The following is a 19,870-nucleotide window of genomic DNA, read 5'->3' on the forward strand; positions in this document are numbered from 1 at the left end:
CGTTATTATGGTGACTTTTTGACTGTTACTTTATAGTTCACAGCTAGACGATTTTGGCATTGTCCATCGCAATTCACAGCCCTTATACCTACTGTCGGCAAGCGTTTAGTAAACTTACTAATATTACGAGTTATTACACTCATTTAGAACTGAACCTTTGGATCTGTGGATTCCGCTGGTGTTATGAAGTTAATGCCCTATCACGCCATGTTGAATTTTTCATGACGTCATAATAAAGTCTCCAGAATACATAATTAAAATGTATCTCTGGCCCTGGGCCAAATAAGTTCAACGCTTTGATTGTATCTATCACACGGACAGACCAACAAACTTGCTATTGTATTGCGGCAGCACGCCATGCTTAGAGTGACACAAATCACAATATTGTAAAGTATTTTGTAATTGTTAGAAATATACTATCAAAGCGCCCGCACCACGGAACGTCGCGTGTTAGTTTGTGTTTAATCCAACACGCATAGAATGCGCAGTGCAATGAAATGTCTGTGGGGTTTTGTTATTCTTTGGTTTTGACGATTTTCAAAATGAAATGTCGATCAATTTACTATAAGCAACTTAGGTCCAAGAAGCAGTCGATGTAAGGTTTTACTACAAACGCAATATTGTCAGTGGAACAAGCAGTTGACCCATCTTGGGTGCACAAAATGTATAAATTAGTCAAAAATCATCACACAAAAAAACACACGCACATGAGGATCACAACTTACAATGCTGTGGCCTACGCACTATTGGTGGCAAATACAAACATATTTCCCCAGACGAGCTCCAAAGAAAAATCAACGAAATATCATCCAAACGCTTCCATTAGCTTACTTCCTCAACATAACGAATGGCAGCTGACTTACGGCCAGTTTCTTCATCGTAAGTCAAAGTAATGTCATAAAGCAAAAGTGACGGTCTTTATCACGGAAAAATAATTCCTCTTTACTACTTACTACTTTTACTGTTACTTTAGCTTTAAATGAACTGGCTGTTAAAGTTCGTTTTTCATCTATTTCAGAGTTCATCAGATTCCGTTCTGACGACGGGGTCGATCTCGGAGCGGATCAGCACCCTGCAGCAGTCAGAGCAGTCGCTGCAGCCCCATGTCGCGTCCACGCTGCAGCGAAACAGGAGCTCCCTGCATTCCGGCTCACAGACTTCTCTGGGTAGGCTCACTTTTGAACTAAGACGATGCGCACCCGATCCGAATAAATAAATAAATAAATAAATATACTTTATTTGCACACCACAAAGACAAAAACAAGTGAAATAAAAAACAAATTAGGAAGAGATCAGCATACAAAAGGCGGCCTTATCGCTAAGTAGCGATTTCTTCCAGGCAACCTTCGGTTTAGGAAAACTTAAGGACATCAGCAGGTGGCGTAAAACAAAAATAACCATAGTATTAGTAATACACATACATACAAATAATTTACATCCTAATACATAAACAATATTACACAAATACCTACAATAATGAATAAAATACATATCAAAATATACTAATAAATACCTTATATTGAAAAGAAATAATATATACAGATCGTCTTTACTGCACCAGATAATGAGTCTTTACGGCATTTTTAAAAATGACCAGTGTCTTTGATTGCCGTATGTTTAAAGGGAGAGCATTCCATAACTTAACGGCTTGCACAACGAAAGAATGTTTATAAAATTTCGTCTTATGCACGGGTAAACATAGAGTTAGTAATCGACACTGTCTCAGTTCAGACTGCACTCCCTGAAACGTAAATTTCTCCTTCAGATACACAGGAGATTTTGGATTAAACAACACACAGTACAAAAGTGAAAGTACATGCAGATCCCGGCGACGACGAATAGGGAGCCACTTGAGCTTCTGACGGAATTCAGAAATATGGTCATATTTGCGTAGGCTAAATATGAACCGAATAGCAAGATTTTGAAGTCGCTCAAGTTTATTGAGTTGGTCCTCAGTTATATTTAGATAGCTCGCGTCCGCATAATCTAAAACCGAAAGAAGAAGAGAATGTGCTAACATAACTTTAGTAGGAATTGGTAAAAATGATCTTAAACGTCTCAGTGAGCCAAAAGTAGCAAACATCTTTTTACTCAACTCTTTGACATGCACGCACCACGACAACTGGTTATCAAGATGAACCCCAAGATCTTTAACTGTGTCACAAAAAGGAATAGTGGTACCATTATACAAAACTGGCCGGAGATCTACCCAATCAACTCTTGAGATGAGGGCAGGACTACCAATAATAATGGCCTTAGATTTTAGGGGATTTACCTTAAGCCCATACTGTCTGCTCCAGATATCAATTGCGCTAAGGTCACAGTTTATAGCAGAGACAGTTGAGTTTAGGTTCTCAAGAGATGAAGAGCGGTATATTTGGATATCATCTGCATACATATGGTAAAGAGAAGTTATATTTTGAGTGATCGAATTAATGAAGATAGAGAAAAGTAATGGAGATAACACGCCACCCTGAGGTACCCCTGCCGTAACATCGCACCAAGATGAAAAGAAGTCATCAACCCGAATGCGCTGCTTACGGCCTTTGAGGTAGCTCTGAAACCAGTCTATAACCGATGGAGATATGTTAATAGAGCGTAATAGACTCAACAAAATGTCATAGTCTACAGAATTAAAAGCATTACTGAAATCAAGCAGAACTAGTACAGTGAGTTGTCTATTATCCATCGCCCAACGAATATCGTCAGTAACTTTAGTCAAAGCGGTAACCGTACCATGACCAGGACGAAAACCAGATTGTAATGGACTTAAAAGTAAATTTCGGTTTAAGAATACGGATAACTGCTGGAAGACAAGTTTTTCAAGGACTTTAGAAAGGAACGGCAAAATAGAAATTGGACGGAAGTCAGAAAACGTTGTGGAACTAATTTTTTTAGGAAGAGGAATAATTTGTGCATTCTTCCAAGCCTGTGGAAATTCACTGGAATAAATGGAATAGTTGAGGATATGTGTAAGAACTGGGGAAATAATATCAATGATAGGAATAATCATATTACGGCTTACGCTATCAGAACCAACAGCATTCAACCGAATCCGAAAATTATGATTATTAAAAATTTGTACCAATAGGGATGATGACAGTTTTTTAAATTGTATATAAATTGAGAGTATGCTAATAGCAAAGCAATTTTGTAAAAGTAACAGGGTATCTGCGATCATTACTTTCGGAGCTACAGGGATTTAAAAAGTCAGATTTGCGGCGCTGCCGCGGATCCCTGAAAAACGCCCCATACAAAATGGCACGAACTAATGACGTCGTAAGTAATGTAATGATCGTTAGATTTGTATGTGCGTTCAAACAAAGCTACTAATATCTTTGTTATTTGTTTTGCGTTTATGTTGTTGCGTTTATGTTTTAGTTCAAATATTAAAAAATGTCACATTTAATGTAAGAAAGCTAAAACTGTATGAATTTTCATCTGATTACGATTAAAGATTTTTTATCGATTTTGAAATTTTATAATCTCATTTATTTTGCAAATATCCAGACAATCTTTGCTTTTTATGTATAAATTAGTTAACATTGACCTTATTTACCCGAATGTATCATAAAAATCAATATATTCAAACCTAGTCATCATCCTCATTCAAATATTGCTTAGTCTGTAATCATAATCCAAGCTATTTTAGCCGTCCAGCAGGCTAATTCACTAATTTTGACCTATGTTAGTTGACATAATATATGAAATTCTATTCAAGTCAAGGGATAACTTATAAAGAATTAAAAAAAAAATCTTTCCAGGTGGTTCTATGACCTCCCTCTCATCTGCGCCCCCTACGCCGGCGCCTGCCTCCTCGCTGTCCACGTCGGACCTGACGGAGCGGCCGCGCGTGAGCCACGGGAAGCCCAACCTGGCGCCGAAGCCCCCGACCGTGTCCCCCGCGCCCGACAGGCCTTCGCCCCCGCCCAAGAAGCTCATCGTGAATGGGAAGCTGGCGGCAAGGGCGCAGAGCATGAGGATGCCTAGGTAAGCTTGTCTTTTTCATTATGTGTTTTTTAAACAACATAGGTTTAGTACAAGATCTGGCATAAGAAATATCTCATCTAATGCAGATTTTAGACCATTAATATTAACTTAGGAATTTCTTTAGTTCAGTTAGCCTGGAAGGGGTCATTAGTAATAATTTACCTTAGTTTGCCAATTATTTTTATTTCATTCAGGAGGGGAAATCCTTATGGACACCCTAAAGGGTAGTGCCGGAATCTTACCGGCTAAAACCCCTCCTGCCAATTATTTAGTTTATATATTTATTGACAAGTTAACTCCTTGAATCTGATTAACCTTCTACCTACAACATATCTCGTCATGAGAAATAGACAAATTTCGTCCTTATGCAGTCTAAGATATATAAATTGTCACAATTATATTGCATTTCTTGGGCATTTTATATATTGAACAGTATATGAATGAATTTCATAATTTTTAGTCAAAATTACCTAATGTTGATAATGAATGCTAATGCCTAAATACTCAAACATCACTTAAATATTAAAAATCATCCAACAGTTTGATCTAACTGAAGATAGGATAGGATAGGAGTAAGCGCAGGGGCAGGGTATTCAAAGTAAAGTAATTTTTATTCTTTTACCATCAACCCCGTGGACCATTTTTACAATTAATTATCAAGTTAATTTTTACATCTTGGTGAGACGCTCAACATTTTTATTTACGAAAATTGTTGATTCTGGTAACTAACCCAGTTTGCTACCAGAATCAAGAAAATTTCTGAGCGACTGAACGAGATAATGTACTACGCAATTTGTAGGACATAGTGGCTGTAGTGTATAAATACAAATTAAATTAAGCAACAGTAAAAAAACAGATGGTTAGTAACAACTTTTAATAACCTCGTTATTGACACAAGGAGGAGGGGAGTTTACATAAAGTTGTTTTTTTTTTACCTAAAAATTAACATGATAGTAATCAATTGTAAAAATCCTCCTGGGATCCTGGCTAAGTTGTAATACCGATAAGGCAAAACATCGTTTGCCTTATCAGTTAGTTCAGCTAGTTGACTATAAAACAATGTATGTCCCCCCCAGGTCGCCGCCGGTGTCGCCGCCGTCGCCCGCGGGCGCGCCGGGGTCCCGCCCGCCGCCGCCCGGCGCGCCGCCCGTAGTCGCCACCAAGAACCCCGCCTCGCACTTTGGTAACATCCTTCACAGTTTACAGTCCGAGCAGAAACAATAGGCTACTCGCCTGCAGCTGTACAAAACTAAGAAGATTTTTGCATATAGGCAGTTTAGATGCATAGAAACTCTAATCACATCTCGTAATTGTAATATTTTTATAAAACAAAATTGTATTTTTATCACGTAATAACTTGTAACGTCATTTGCTACAAGGCATCGGTTTGTGATTGGCGCTTGCGGTGACGTGGTATAATCACATCACTGCAAACGCCAATCACTCTGTTATATCTATGAATGACGTCACTTGCTAATGAGTTGTGTTTCGGCGGCAAAAATTTAGATATTTTTTCATTTATACTAAATTTTTTACTGGTTATTATTGACGGGACAAAATAAAATATATCTTAATAATACTTCCATAATTCAGTTTAAACACTGTTTACAAAAGAGGCTAGTAGCCTATTCTGAACTCTAATATTAAATTCAGTCCACCTGAAGATGCTAATTGATTTCGCCAATCAAACATTGAAAAGTCATCAGATATTTATCTAAATGATGACAGAACAGAACAAACTAATGATTACTTGCAATGCGCGTTGTAACTATAGCTTGGCAAATTGGTTCATAACACTCCCGATGGTCCCCGCGCGGACTGGGAGGAGGGGTAGCGATGCCCCGCGAGCTCGACTTCATACCCGCGCAGTCCTTCCCTCTGTCCCGCGCGTACGACTTCACACCCGCGCAGTCCTTTTCGTCGCCCGCATATCATGGGATCAACGAACTTGCCAAGCTATAGCTCAGCGGCGTGCACACCATAGATGCAAAAATGCCTTGCCTACCCTGAGAACTCATTACGAACCTGTATTGCGGAAGAAATTTCCCATTTTGTACCTATAGTGCGTACCCTACTTAAAAATTCTGTGCACGCCACTGCTATAGCTATAATTACAATTAATACATAAATGAGTTAAATATAATTGTGTAACAGGTACTCTCCGCGCGTCCCGCGGACTGCGCCCCCCGGGGGTGTGCCCCCCGCCGCCGCCGGGCGCGCCGCCCCCGCCGCCCGCGCGCGCCGCCTCGCTGGCGCAGCCGCCGCCGCCTCCACCACCTCACTTCCGATTACAAGTGAGTTGTCTATGGTACATATTACGCTCAGACCAATTATTGTATAGGACCTGCCTCGCTTGACATTACTTTTCTGTCAAAGTATATGATCAACGATCTAATTCGATTATAAAAACCGTCTCTATAGTATCGATGTTAAATAGTCGTAATCCGTGTTCGTCGGTTAAAAATACCTTTCTGTGTAATTGAATGGTGTAAAAAACGGGCAAAAACTTCTAGTTTAGTATAAGATATATACCAAATCTAAGCTCGTTTTCCTCAGAAAATGACAGACTATTTTGTTCGTGACTATGAGTGCGATACAGGTCCTTCTATAATTGGTCTGAGATATTACGTGGCAAATTCCTCATCGACGGTAGATATCTTAGCGATGGTCTCAGGCAGGAGAAATGGGGGCTACGTCCTTAGCGAGGTCATTCGAAATACCGGCTGATTGAATACGTGGAATGTATAAAGCTTTCAGTGTCGAAGTAACTTTGCTTAGATATCGGTTGTTTTGTCGAATAACCTCAAATGCATCGAATCTAAAGCTGCAATTTCAGAAAAAAAAAAACAAAAAACTGTAGTAGTGCAGTCACCTCTGGGATGGTTTGCGAAATATCAGCTTGATGCGTTAGGCTCGATAGATCGCCGCGCTAGAAGGATCATTGGTAATGAACCGTTGACGCAGGCGATATTGCAGACTTCTGCAACACCATCGCAATGTAGCTTGTTTGTCGGTTTTTTACCGTGATATACTTTGGTGAGTGTGCGCAAGAACTTCATCTTGTTCCTTTTCGCTTTTTTACCACAAAACAGCAAGACGTAGCGAAGGCTATTTTGTGGATATCTAGCAACTCGCACGAAAGATTGGTATCCACATTCCTAATTCGCACAGCAAAAATATGGAATGCCCTTCCGGCATTTATGACAAGTTATTGTTTGGTAATTTGGTAATAAAATATATTTTCATCAAAAAATCATTTTATTTCCATCTCCTTCATAATTCATGCAATAAGGGGTTAAGGAAACCTTGGATTTCAAGACTTTACTTACATATACTATCACAATAAGCTATATAAAGTTTGTAAATACGTGGATTCCAGAACAACAGGCAGGAACTAACGCACGAAGAGCCACCAGCGCCCGCACCCCCTGTCCGAGGGTCCTCCATGCGCTCGTCTGACCTGGAGGCGAGGTTCGCGGAACTGTTCAACCCTGCAGCCAGCTTCCCCATACCCGACCCCTTCCTGCGCATCACCAAGGGGTACAGCAGTACCACTGTCGCTGGTAAGTACGCGTGAACGTACCAACTTAGGGTTAAAACCATTGATATGTACTGTGTACTAGAGAAGGTGATCCAAATTAAAATCATGTTGCATCCTGATTGTAGAAGTATGTGTCCAGCCGCTCAGAGACTGCGCTTCTGACACCTGTCAATGTCTGTCAATCACCTTTTTATACTTGTTAATTAATTGTTAATAATTTCAGACCAAAATTAATACGTTTATTGTAAGTTGGCATAATTATTCAATTTTTAATGTTATTACTCGTTTTAAGGTTACTGAAAGATATTTAAATATCTCATTGACATTGACAGGTGTCAGAAACGCAATCTCTGAGCGGCCGGACTTTAAGTCTACCCGTTTAAAAAGTACAGCTCTAGATCGCCGGTGAAACATTGTTTTCCTGCGCACAAAACGTAAGCACCATGAATCACATGGCACTTACATAGTAAGCAGACATTGCACTGAAGTGCAGCGATATCGCCGCAGTTAGTTGAACGACACAAAGTATTGATGACTGGTATCTTCTCTAGTACGTAGTAAATATAACTCAATGATTAAGTCTTTTAATACACAAGTGAGACAATGGCGGATATTCTGAACTGACACCTCTAGAAGTAATTTGAAAGTGGATTTTTAAACGCTCTATCTTCATTGGTTACTCCATTGTTTGAAAAGTTTCAATTGCAAGAACTTTCATGGGTTCAAAAAATTCAGAACAAAGTACAAGAAGAAAACTTTTTATACTTATGTTTTCTAAATATAGTGTTTAAATAAATTAATATTTAAAATGTTCATTCAGTTCCATTTAATGAACATTTTAAGTTAACATGTTTTTTTTTTTAATAAAAACAATATGGATCATAATTATAACAGTATGGAGTAATTAAAGAGATTGTTTATGAAGAGTTTTAAAGTTTTTGGCTCGATGGCTTGCTTGTGGGAGTTATCATATATTTTGATATTACTATATATCTATATATTTTTTATTTGATTGTTCTAGTAGCAGCCTCCATTTGCAATCTGTCTGTTTATTCATTTCTGTTACGAAATATAAAACAGATATAATTTAATTTAAAAAAATGTGATGTTACTTTTTGGTAGTTCATTATGAATAGAGAATTAGTGTCTATCCTAATATACTAATAGACAGATTGTTATATAGTTATTCTATTTCAGGAAGACAGTATTACTTTCGATGTAATAGTAACGTGACAGCACAAAAGCGTTTGTGTGTGTATACTACTACAACTCAAGCTAAACTGTCGTCATAAAATAGAACATCTATACCACCACAGGCTTTCTAGACGTTGATATAATATTATATTTTGTAGCAATAGAAATTTTGAAATTCTATATTGTATTACTAGTTTATCTTAAAACATCCACTCTATAATTTAAATTCTATGATTTTTTTACCTGATTTTGTTACTTTATTTAAATTAAAGTTCTACGTTTGCATTGTGCCTTATAGAAATAGATTTTTGATAGAAAAATCAAGTTAATAAAATGGGACGAGTACCCTGACAAAATAGATAGATTTCGTCTTGAATATTTACAACAAATTCCAATTCTAAGAGTTTGTGATGTAAAAATTAAATGTTTTAATTTGTTTGCACATCATAAGCAGACATTAGTTAGAACAACTTTTATAATAATTTATAAATAAATTGTCCAATTTGTTTTTACCATTTTCTATAATACACTTTGATACGATATTGACAAAACAAACAACTTGACAAACTAAAACAATAATATTATTTTGAGTGTGAAATAAATTTCCAAAAATTTATTTAGTGCTTTGTTGTAAAAAAAATTCTATTTTATCTGTTGTTTAGCATAGATGTTTCCCAATTTGTGTGATTTTCTCTTTTACGAGATTTTATAAAACGATAGTTATTTATTATACAAATAAAATATAATAAGAGCGAAACGCACATAATCTTTGCTCTTAGTAATATAGTCATAAAGAGTATACAAGTAATATTAGTATTTTTTGTACATACAGTTAAAATTAAGTTATAGGTACAAGTCAGGACAAGGTTTTGCATAATAATATGTTTTATAGATGAAAATTATATATTCGGGAATCCATGTTAATTGTTTAATTAGAGAAATATATTAATTGCTGTTATGACGCATGATCGTATGCATGTGCGATGTTTTGATCGGTGTAAATTGTAACTCATTTACGGCCGCCATTTTGTATTATTACTAGAATTCAAAATGGCGTCAAAGAGAGTATGTGTTACGTCACAATTTATAGGGAAAAAGAAGAAGTTTCGTGTGATTGTATTATTTTTACGCAAAAAAGACATATTCTTAAAAAAATGTGACTTATTTTAAAGCATATTCTTTTAATAAATTGAAAATTTTACTTTATTTAGATTTTAATAAGTAATAGTTTTCTTTTTAGTCTATATTGCTATATTGCTTTTCTTATATTCTACTACATTTGGTAGTATTTTAAATGAATAGTTATTGTTCCATGTGTATCATAGAGTGAGAAGTAACTCCCTAAATTAATCTAATCGCATTTGAACTTATTTAAAAGACTGTTTTAAATCGAAAATATTTTTTGTGTTATGGCAATGTGTGTTTTATCACCATCATTTGCATCAATCACAAGGTCACATACGTATTCCATCAAAACAAACTATCATGGGAGTTTTCATGTACATTTTTTATGTCATTCGATTTGAGTCACCCAAGACCAAAATATTACTATAATTTTTATTTTATTTTATGATAAGGAAATTATTTTTAATACGATCACTTACCTAATTAGTGACGTTCCGTGTAGTGTATTTTTATGTTGAGTCATTATACTAATCATATGTTATGTTGGTAGTAAATTATAGTATAAACATATTGGTGTATACTATCATATGTTATGTGGCTAGCTTAGGTTATACGTAATCGAATGGTGTATTAACGTATCTTGATAGTTGGTTAGTACTGAACTGACTGAGGATATTAATCTATCGAATAAATACTATATAATATTCACTCGTTTTGCTCGTTGGAGTTAGTAGTTTGGAATTTTGGTCATATTATAAAAAATATAGAAAATATTCTTTTAAAAAAAAGAAAGAAGAAAGATTTTATCGTCTCGTTCGCATATAACTGCATTCCAATTTAAGCTTTATAAAAAAGTAACAGTAATATGCTGTCCTTTTTATTGTGAAACAATATAAAAAAGATGGCAGTTAATTTTTTTTTGTATTTCCAAACTATACTACAGCCTGTCTTGATGAATACTGTTTACCAACAAAGAAATTAGAAATGAGGGTAGAAAACGCATGTCATTTCATAACTTATTTATTTTAAATTATTTTGGTTTGACTATAAAATGTTATATAAAATATATTAACCATATCTAATTGTTCTAAGCTTATCAATCAAATTTATTTTCATTAATTTAAGAACAAGTTAATTATAATTATTATTAGGTGTGAAATTACTAGTGATTTATACCCTCATTTTTAATTTGTTTGTTGGTAAACAGTACTCATCAAGAAAGGCTGTAGTATAGTATCTTTGATGATTATTATTAGTGTAGTTTCATATAATTTATGACTTGATACGTATAATTTGCGCTGAATGCCTTGCACGTAGGACAACCGTAACACTGAAGCGTTTATAAAATATTCAGAGCATCTTGATTAGACCTAAGTTATGGAGTATTTCTAAATTACTTCATTTTTTATAAAGTGCTTTAAAGTTTAACAGCGCTTCAGTGATTGGTTGAAAGCCTATTTTGACATGTCTATGTAGTTTAAAAGAACTGTTGTGATGATTCTTTTGTTTATATTTAGTGAGGTGCCATTATTGCAAAGTGTTTTAAGCGCGAACATGCTTGGAAAAAATATTATTATTTTTTGTTTACGTTTACAAAATATAAATTTCGAACTAATTCACTCGATGTCTTGACTGTTTAAACTTATCGACACATATATTGTCCGCCATTTTGTTTCTCGTAAAACGTACAATAGAGCATTGCCATTTGTACAAATGTTAAAATTGTAGATTCGACGTAATTCATAACAATTAATTGCCATTTTCAATTACCTGTTTGTATTTTATCTGTTTGTCTATAGACAAACTGCGTGGTTTAAGTGACTGACAGTTTATAAATACAGATTATTCCATAATTATACGTAAAATAGTGACATATAAAAAAAATAAGATTTGTCGCTGTATGCTGTATTAATTATGATATAATAAAAAATCCGTGCATTTAAGATTTTGTGTATATTTTTTAAACAGTTAAGTTATTCGGTGCTTCGCAGCATTAAGCAACGCAAACTGGTATATGTGATACAGTAATGTATGATGCTTAATATTTATATTATTAATTAATAATACGTAATTATTATTTTTGAACAATAAAAAGAGTAAATATTATCGGAGAGTTCAAACATTTCATTTGGATGTAACCTAACATGTGTCGTGGCCGCTTGCTGTGACGTCATTTGCTTCGGAGCATTTGCGGAAAGCTTTTATTTGCGCATTTTCAAAGGCATATAGGGCCGGCGCATATCTGGCGAGACGCAGCGTTACTATCAAACTTTTATTGAGATTGCAGGTGTTGAAATAATAAATACTAAAGCCGAACTCGATAGGTTATATATTTATCAAAAAGCAAATTAAAAAATGAAGATATAAATCACTGATCATTTTACATCAAACAATTTTAATTAACTAATTGTTCCTAAACTAATGACAATAAATTTAATTTAAAAGCTTAATACAATGAGATATAGGTTTCGTTTTGAATAATGTTTTATAAAAATTACAATAAGTACATAATATAAAATTTGTAAGGTATGAAATGACATGCGTTTTCTACCTACAAATTTAATTTGTTTGTTGATAAACAATTCACATCGATTTTATCTTTATATAGGTAACACGACCAGAGCAAGTGTATTCTTAAATTTTTGATTCTTTTTCAACGCCAGTAATGTCATTATATGTTTGACAGTAACAAATATGCTTTGTCAGATATCCGCCGGCCCTAAGGATTTAATGCTTTTGTCACGGGATTAGAGAAATCCAATTTATGGTTTATTAAAAAAGAAATAACTTAGCCAAATTAGGCTGTCAAATACAAAGACACAATATTTAAATAATTGTTTAAAATTTTCAAGTTCTAGCTTCTACTTATTTAATTCATTCCTAATCCATTGATTAATATTTTTTTAAGACCGAGAAAAATAGTATAACAAAAGTTTTAGTTTCTTTTTACTCAAATATTTTTGTAGTTTTTTTTCTTAAATATTTTTAAAATATATTTTATTATACGTAGATTTGTTAAATAGTTTATAGAGTTTATATACAATATGACGACGGTTCGAATACATTCGAAACTTTGTCACGCGACGAGTGCTACTGCATGGTTGACGGGTAAGTGTTGTCATGATATTTGTAGCAACTATATTATAGCTTGGCAACTTCGTCCGTAACATTCCCGATGGTCCGCGCGGGCCGGGGAGCGTGTGGACGCACGATTTCACACCCTCGCAGTCTTTCCCCCGTCGCCCGCATATCATGCGAGTGTCATCAACGAACTTGCCAGACTATAAGCATGTCTTCGTTCATTGGGAATTGCTATAATCAGAGGTATGAATGCATGATATTTCAAAAACGGTATCTTATAATGCCCTTTAGGCCTTTTTTTGCAACCTAACTACCCACGACATTATTCATGAAAACAAATCTACCACAGGCCGCCGAATCGATGATCGATCGAATATTTCCGATGCGGCGGCCTTTGGTAAAATATTCAAATAGAAATTCAGGATTCATCAAGATGAAAAAGCTATTTCCATGGATTAATCAATCCAGTGCCATCTAGTAAATGAGCGAGGAGACATGATTATTTCTCAATCTTTATTAGTTTATAGTGACGTCATTTTAATTTACGCGTGTGTATGAATAAATAATCGGTCCATCTTTCATCCGCCATGTTAGATAAAGAATGACGTCACCTTAGAATTCCATTCATGAATTGTCATCAAGCTAAACGTGTATGCCAAATTCGGCAGTTTTTTAGTTCACTTTCACAATTCGAAACGTTCATTGAACAAATACTACAAGTTAAACAAAGATATAATTAATTTGTTAAATATACCTAATACATTATATATTTACGTAATATAAGTTTTAAGTATTTATTGAATCTCAAATATATCACTATTTGAGAGTTCGAATTTTTAATTTTTTTTATTCTCTTTAAAATGTATGTATTTTATAGAAAATAAAAAATATGTATTTTAAATGGACTAGGTAAACAAAATTGAGCTTCTCATTTTTTTGTTATTCATCAAGTTATCGTCATTGTAGCTAGAGCTTGCAACTGCTACGCAATCGCATGCCAATATAACTGCACTGTCATGATGCATGTAACTCGAAACACTTATTGCCAGATGTAAAATATTCTATTTGAAATAACAATTCCTTAGATTAATATGCGTGCCGCTCATTACTTACTATTGTAAATAAAAGCAGGAATTATAGGAAAAGAATTCCTATAATGTGATATATTTAGAAGACACACAGACCAGTCCCACGTGCCGAGGAAATACGAATAATATCACAAGCATTGTTTTTAGTCAAGTGGAAGGAAGGGTTAAATGTTGGCGTTTATCCGGCGAATAGCATGCCAAGCTATTTAGCGTTCCTTTACGATGTCATGAAGAAACCGAAAGGGGTGTGGATTTTCATCCTACGCACTTGTGAACGTTGTGTGTAGGGATAAAGACGTCTTTGACATAACCAACACTCCCCTTTTCTACTCAATTCACTCTCCCCGCCTATCCCAAATAACTCATAAAGAATTACACAATAAGAAATGTGGACGGCTCGAACGCTACGAGTATACTGAACCCGACCGCACGAGGAGCGCCTTATATCGCAAGTCTTTCCCGCCAACCGACCAGCACCCCTCCCTAACTCTTTACGGAAATAAGTCGCGCCATCTGACGTCATATCCGTCTCAGACTACTGTAGTATTTCGGTTCTATAAAATCCGAAGGAATGAAACACGTGCGCCTGGTCTGTAGTGTGAATGTAGTATAGGAACACTAGTGACGTATCCCCCCGTGTTGTAGTAGCGAGCAAGGCGCCCGCACCCGCGCCGCCGCTGCGCCTGCCGCTGTCGGGCTGGTCGGGCACCTCCAGCGCGTGCTAGCGAGCGCGGGGGGCGCCGCCCGCCCCCGCGCCCCTCGCCGCCGCCCTGCACCTCGCGAACATCGCACACCCCGCGCACGCGCTGCTGTCAGTGGCGCACGCGCTGCTCGGACCCGCCAGCACCATTGCCGCCAAACAACAGCCCCTGCCCAGCGAACCAACCAACAATAATGATAACCCGAAAATGGCAACACACAACGTCACTGATACGAAAGCCGCGGCTGAAGAACTAGATCCGTCTCTCCTGCCGATAGAACAAGTGTCAATGCCAGAGGAAGATGTCAGCGACCTCCGCGACGTGGTCGACGCTATCAACAAGCTGTGCGAAACTATGAAGACGTCTTACGACGAATACGAGGATTGCGAAGATGTTCATGAGGCAGATGTTGATACGGAATCGGTTGAACTGAACGAAGTTTTATTTGAAAAAGTACACGCGTATGGAGCGGAGAAATGGTGTGATACAGAACGCGGTGCGACGTCTCCGGAGCGTGTGGAAGTAAATCTAGATCCCGGAGACGTTGTAATGTTTGTGGATAACAATTATTCTGTAACAGAGCCCAGTGTTACGGTTCCAGAAATAATAAAACCTGTACCGATAAAATTTGAGACATGTAAAATAGATAGGTTTAATATGTTCAAAGAATCAGCTGTAGCGTGTTCTTCCGAGCAAGTGACTGAAGTGCCGGAAAATGTCGAGGCACTTCAGTCACTTGGGTCGAGTTGGGGTGAAATGGTCATCGAGCCAGTCGCGTCAACTTTCGAACCGGTGTTCGAAAAAGTAAGGTGTTATAAATCTGATAGGAGCGATGCGATCGAACTTAAAAAACCAGTGGTAGCGACAGACATCGAAGTAGCTAGAACAATTGTTACAGAGAGATTCGAGGAAATCCCATCTGACGTAGAAACAGTTCAGTGCGAGCCAATGAGTGAAATGTACTACACGGCATCGTCTGAAGTGAGTCTACTGTCCGATGTCGATTTTCAAGACAAAGCTCAGACCGATGATTCTGATAAGGAGAGAGATGATAGGAACAGTGTGATAACTGGCCACGTGGCCGCTATGAGGGAACGGTTCGAGAGTATGACGAGAACAAACACGCCTTGTCCGGATCTTATACGATCCACGTCGCCTTCTTTTGAAGTATTTAGAAACGTTATCACCACTCCTGATACATTAGAATAAGTATTACCTATTTTATATATAAAATAAGCATCTACAGACATGTCAACTTAGAGTGCCATCGATTATGACGAATTTTATTCCTGTTTACACATAGATGCAGTGAGGTTTAAGGCAAAGTGTTGCAACCAAAACTTCCTATAAAGTAAATTTTATTCTTTTCGAATTTTGATATCAAGTGAATGAAAACGGCCATGATAATCGTCTGACAAAAATATACCTATTGCTCCGATTTTAAATTTATGAAAAATATTGTTATTTGACTAAAAACTTAATGAACGTAGTAATCTTGCATAAGGATCTTGGAATACTAGTTCATCCTGTTTTGTCTTTTAGCACACTAGAAAAGTAGACACTTTTGCTGATCTAACAATACTATAAAAATTAAAACCTGGGCATCAAGTTTTAAATTGGTATCTTCAGCAATCTTTTTTGACAGATCTGTAGATGGCTAATGGCGGAAAGTAAGTGGAGCTAATATTATGTACATTTAGCTGAGGTAGGTTCCTAGTTATTGTAATAAGTAGATTGAAGTAAATCCTACAGGATTATGCTGATATTCGTATTTAGGCCCATATAATAAGAATAGTGTATGGTTGCGAGTGAATCTTGCAAAGGGAAATGTCCATCCCCGTCCCAGGCCTACCCTAACCACCCGGCAACGTACTCATATCTAAAAAGTCTTGATAATTCTACGTTACTACGAGTAAAAAGTATCCTATGTCCTTCTCCTGGCTCTGAACTACCTCCCTGCCAATTTTTAGATAAATCGGTTCAGCCGTTCTTGACTTATAAGTGGAGTAACTAACACGACTTTCTTTTATATATATAGATTTGTCCACAATGGGGATCTTTCATTTATCCACAATATCTTTATATAAGGCTCTATAGTCAGCCTGATATTATAACGATATTTTTTGAACGTATGATTGGTTTGATTGTTCGTTTTCTTGTTTGTTAAGCTTATTGGTAACAGAAAAAAAAATACAGCTTCAAATGTTACTTCGCCGCTTTGTTGCCACGAACATTTTGCCCTAGAAGAGTGATAAAAAATGTATTTTTCTTCAAGAAACATACTTTTATTGGGCCAATTACTTAACCAGATCCTAAATACATCATCTTATCATCTCCTTTTATATGGTGGTATACCTGAGTTCCCTGGGCCGACGTTGTGTAGGCCGGTAGGCATTCTCCTTTGGAAAGTGTCCAAATTTACATTTTTCAATAATTTTGTATTTTATTCCTTGAATGTACAATTTTAAAGATAACCAAGAAATATTATATTTATAAAACATTGCCATTGTAAATGACTTACAATTTCTATCAATAATCATCAAGATTAAGTGATCTTCAATACTCTCAGACCAATTATTGTATAGGACCTGCCTCGCTAGACGTTACTTTTCTGTCAAAGTATATGATCAACGATCTAATGCGATTATAAAAACTGTCTCTATAGTATCGATGTTAAATAGTTGTAATCGTGTTCGTCGGTTAAAGAGCTCCATAAAATACCTTTTTGTGTAAAAAACGGCAAAAACTTCTAGTTAAGTAGAAGATATATACCAAATCTAAGCTCGTTTTCTTCAGAAAATGACAGACAATTTTGTTCGTGACTATGAGTACGATACAGGTCCTTCTTTAATTGGTCTGAGTCAATACTTGAGTTTATGGACCTAAATCGAATATTGGCTACTAACTTATTATAGGGTGGTTGGGCATTTTTGCATACTTACATAACTTACCGTATGTTTACGTTAATCATTAGTCCCTTCTTATATGGTGCCATAGATTTAAGTTCCGGTTCTCTAGTTTAGGTGGAATTCCTGTAAGCTTACATAACTAAAACAGTATTGTAATGTGGAATCATTGCTAGTCCTCCTGTATTGATAGCGTTAGTGCCCCATGAGAGTGCCAACCGATTTTCATATTTAGAAAGGGTTGTGATGCATTTCGCCCAGCGGGCTTGACCCTCTGACCCTCCTAAACCAAACTTTTGATTGTGCCTTGAGACTATCCATAATGCTGTACCTGCATTATTACTACTTGAAATTTGTAATACTCTTGGTAAGACTAAATCAGATTCTATAAACGTCTTGAGGTCGAAGATGCTCGCCACTGCATATTTAGTGAAGAGAAAAAGAACGTCGACCAATAACGGCTGAATTTTCTATCCGCCGCTATTGGAATGTGTCAATTTGGCTTCACGAGATGTTGTTACTCGCATCTTAGGCTCTTACAGAAAAGTAACTACCGAATTTCATGCTGACTTTTTTCTGTAACATCTTATTGATGGTCGAATTAAATCTCATTGAGCATAAATGCTAGTAACCCATTGACCTTTTATAATAAAAGGATGCACAATCAAGTAGAAAATTTCACTTAAAAACTGGCCAATTTTGCTTTGAAAGTTTTAGAATTATTGGTAAAGTAAATTATACCTAAAGGCCTTTAAATATAGTCCAATATTTAATAAAATCTCAAATTCAACCTAAAGGATTGAGTTCCAAGGTTGAATTTGCAAATGCGACTACTTGAATTGAGTGCCAAGAAGTTTTTTGGCGCACTCATGAGACGTTTTTAGGTCGCTGATCTGCTGCTGTGCATCAACTTTTTAATAGCAGATCGATGTAGTAACCACATGAAATAAATGAATCTTGCAGTAAGTAGTCTTTGGGGATTTTCCGTAAAGAAAAAAGCAATTTTAGAGATCCATCTGTAGCAGTGATTATCATGAGTATTGCAGTTTGAGCATGGATGAGTCACTCAAAGTTTGGAGTTTATGGAAAGTTTTGAGGAGATTTCAAATATAAAGTATATGATAATAATAGTTACCAATATTATTGCTACCATAACATTGCCATTGATATAAATACAAACCTGTACTTTTTTATTTAGCAGCGGCAACATTTTGTTCGTCCTGACGATTCGGCGATTTCTTCATGCTGCATTACTCCTCCAAACTTTTCAGATTTAATTTTGTATTCGCAGTAAAACGAACAGTACATATCGACAAAGATTGGTTAGCCTTAGTTAAGATTTAGCCACAATTTTACAGGCAAGTATTATAGGACTAGTGAATGTTTAGCCGTTGTGGAATGTGTATTCTATGTTGTATTGTGATCTTGGAAGCGCTCAAATTTTGTAGTTTTATAACAATATTAGACTATTTGTATCGGTATTATGATATTCAGACCAATATAGCGCATAAATTTCATAGTCGCATAGCTGCTAACTGCAACTTTCTAAGCGGTATACACAACAAGTATTTATGAAATTATTAAACTTTAAAACATTATAACAAGTTGCCATATTGTCTAGAATTTAATTAATTTGTTGATAAATTAGCATTGACCTCTTATAATAAAAGGACGCACAATCATGCAGAAAATTTCACTTAAAAATTGGCCAAGTTTGCATTGACAGTTTTAGAACTATTGGAACCTAAAGAAAATTATACAGGCCTTTAAATAGTCCAATATTCAATAAAATCCCAAAATCAGAGCAAATTCAACCTTCAGGATTGAGTCGAAAGTTGAATTTGCAAATGCGACTACTTGAATTAAGTGCCAAGAAGTTGTGTCTGGCACTCAATGAGTGGGGACGTTTTTTGTCGCTGATTGTGCATCCACTTTTTATTAGGAGATCGATGTAAATTAGTTTTAATACGCATTTGTTTACTACTTATGAAATTATCTGTTGTAAATCGTTTACTGGAATGTTTAATTCGGTTGTCGTTGTTTTGATGGTGATACTAGTTGTTTAGAGTTTTAATAATAATCCTGTTGCTCTCGGGTTTGGTGTCGACGGTCGGTATTGGTCGGTATTCTGGAAATTCTAGCGTGTATATTATAGATGTTATGTATACAATCGAGACCTTTTATTGTAACAATTAATATACGACACTATTAAGTAATTTTGGTGTTTTATTAGACTAATATCAA

General features: G+C 36.0%; 1 protein-coding gene across 1 annotated transcript in view; it reads left to right on the plus strand.

The window, feature by feature from the left end:
• Window positions 1-14,805, plus strand: part of LOC112044922 (uncharacterized) — a 40,566-nt gene extending 25,761 nt beyond the window's left edge. Inside the window, exons 3-8 of the mRNA XM_052885259.1 lie at window positions 1,019-1,166; window positions 3,765-3,990; window positions 5,067-5,173; window positions 6,145-6,284; window positions 7,370-7,553; window positions 14,665-14,805. Coding sequence (XP_052741219.1) covers window positions 1,019-1,166; window positions 3,765-3,990; window positions 5,067-5,173; window positions 6,145-6,284; window positions 7,370-7,553; window positions 14,665-14,744 — 885 coding nt within the window. The 3' untranslated portion in view covers window positions 14,745-14,805. The remainder of the gene's footprint in view (window positions 1-1,018; window positions 1,167-3,764; window positions 3,991-5,066; window positions 5,174-6,144; window positions 6,285-7,369; window positions 7,554-14,664) is intronic.
• Window positions 14,806-19,870: the final 5,065 nt, after the last annotated feature.

This window comes from Bicyclus anynana, chromosome 14 (genome assembly GCF_947172395.1).
Source record: "Bicyclus anynana chromosome 14, ilBicAnyn1.1, whole genome shotgun sequence".
NCBI classification, from domain to species: Eukaryota; Metazoa; Arthropoda; class Insecta; order Lepidoptera; family Nymphalidae; genus Bicyclus; species Bicyclus anynana.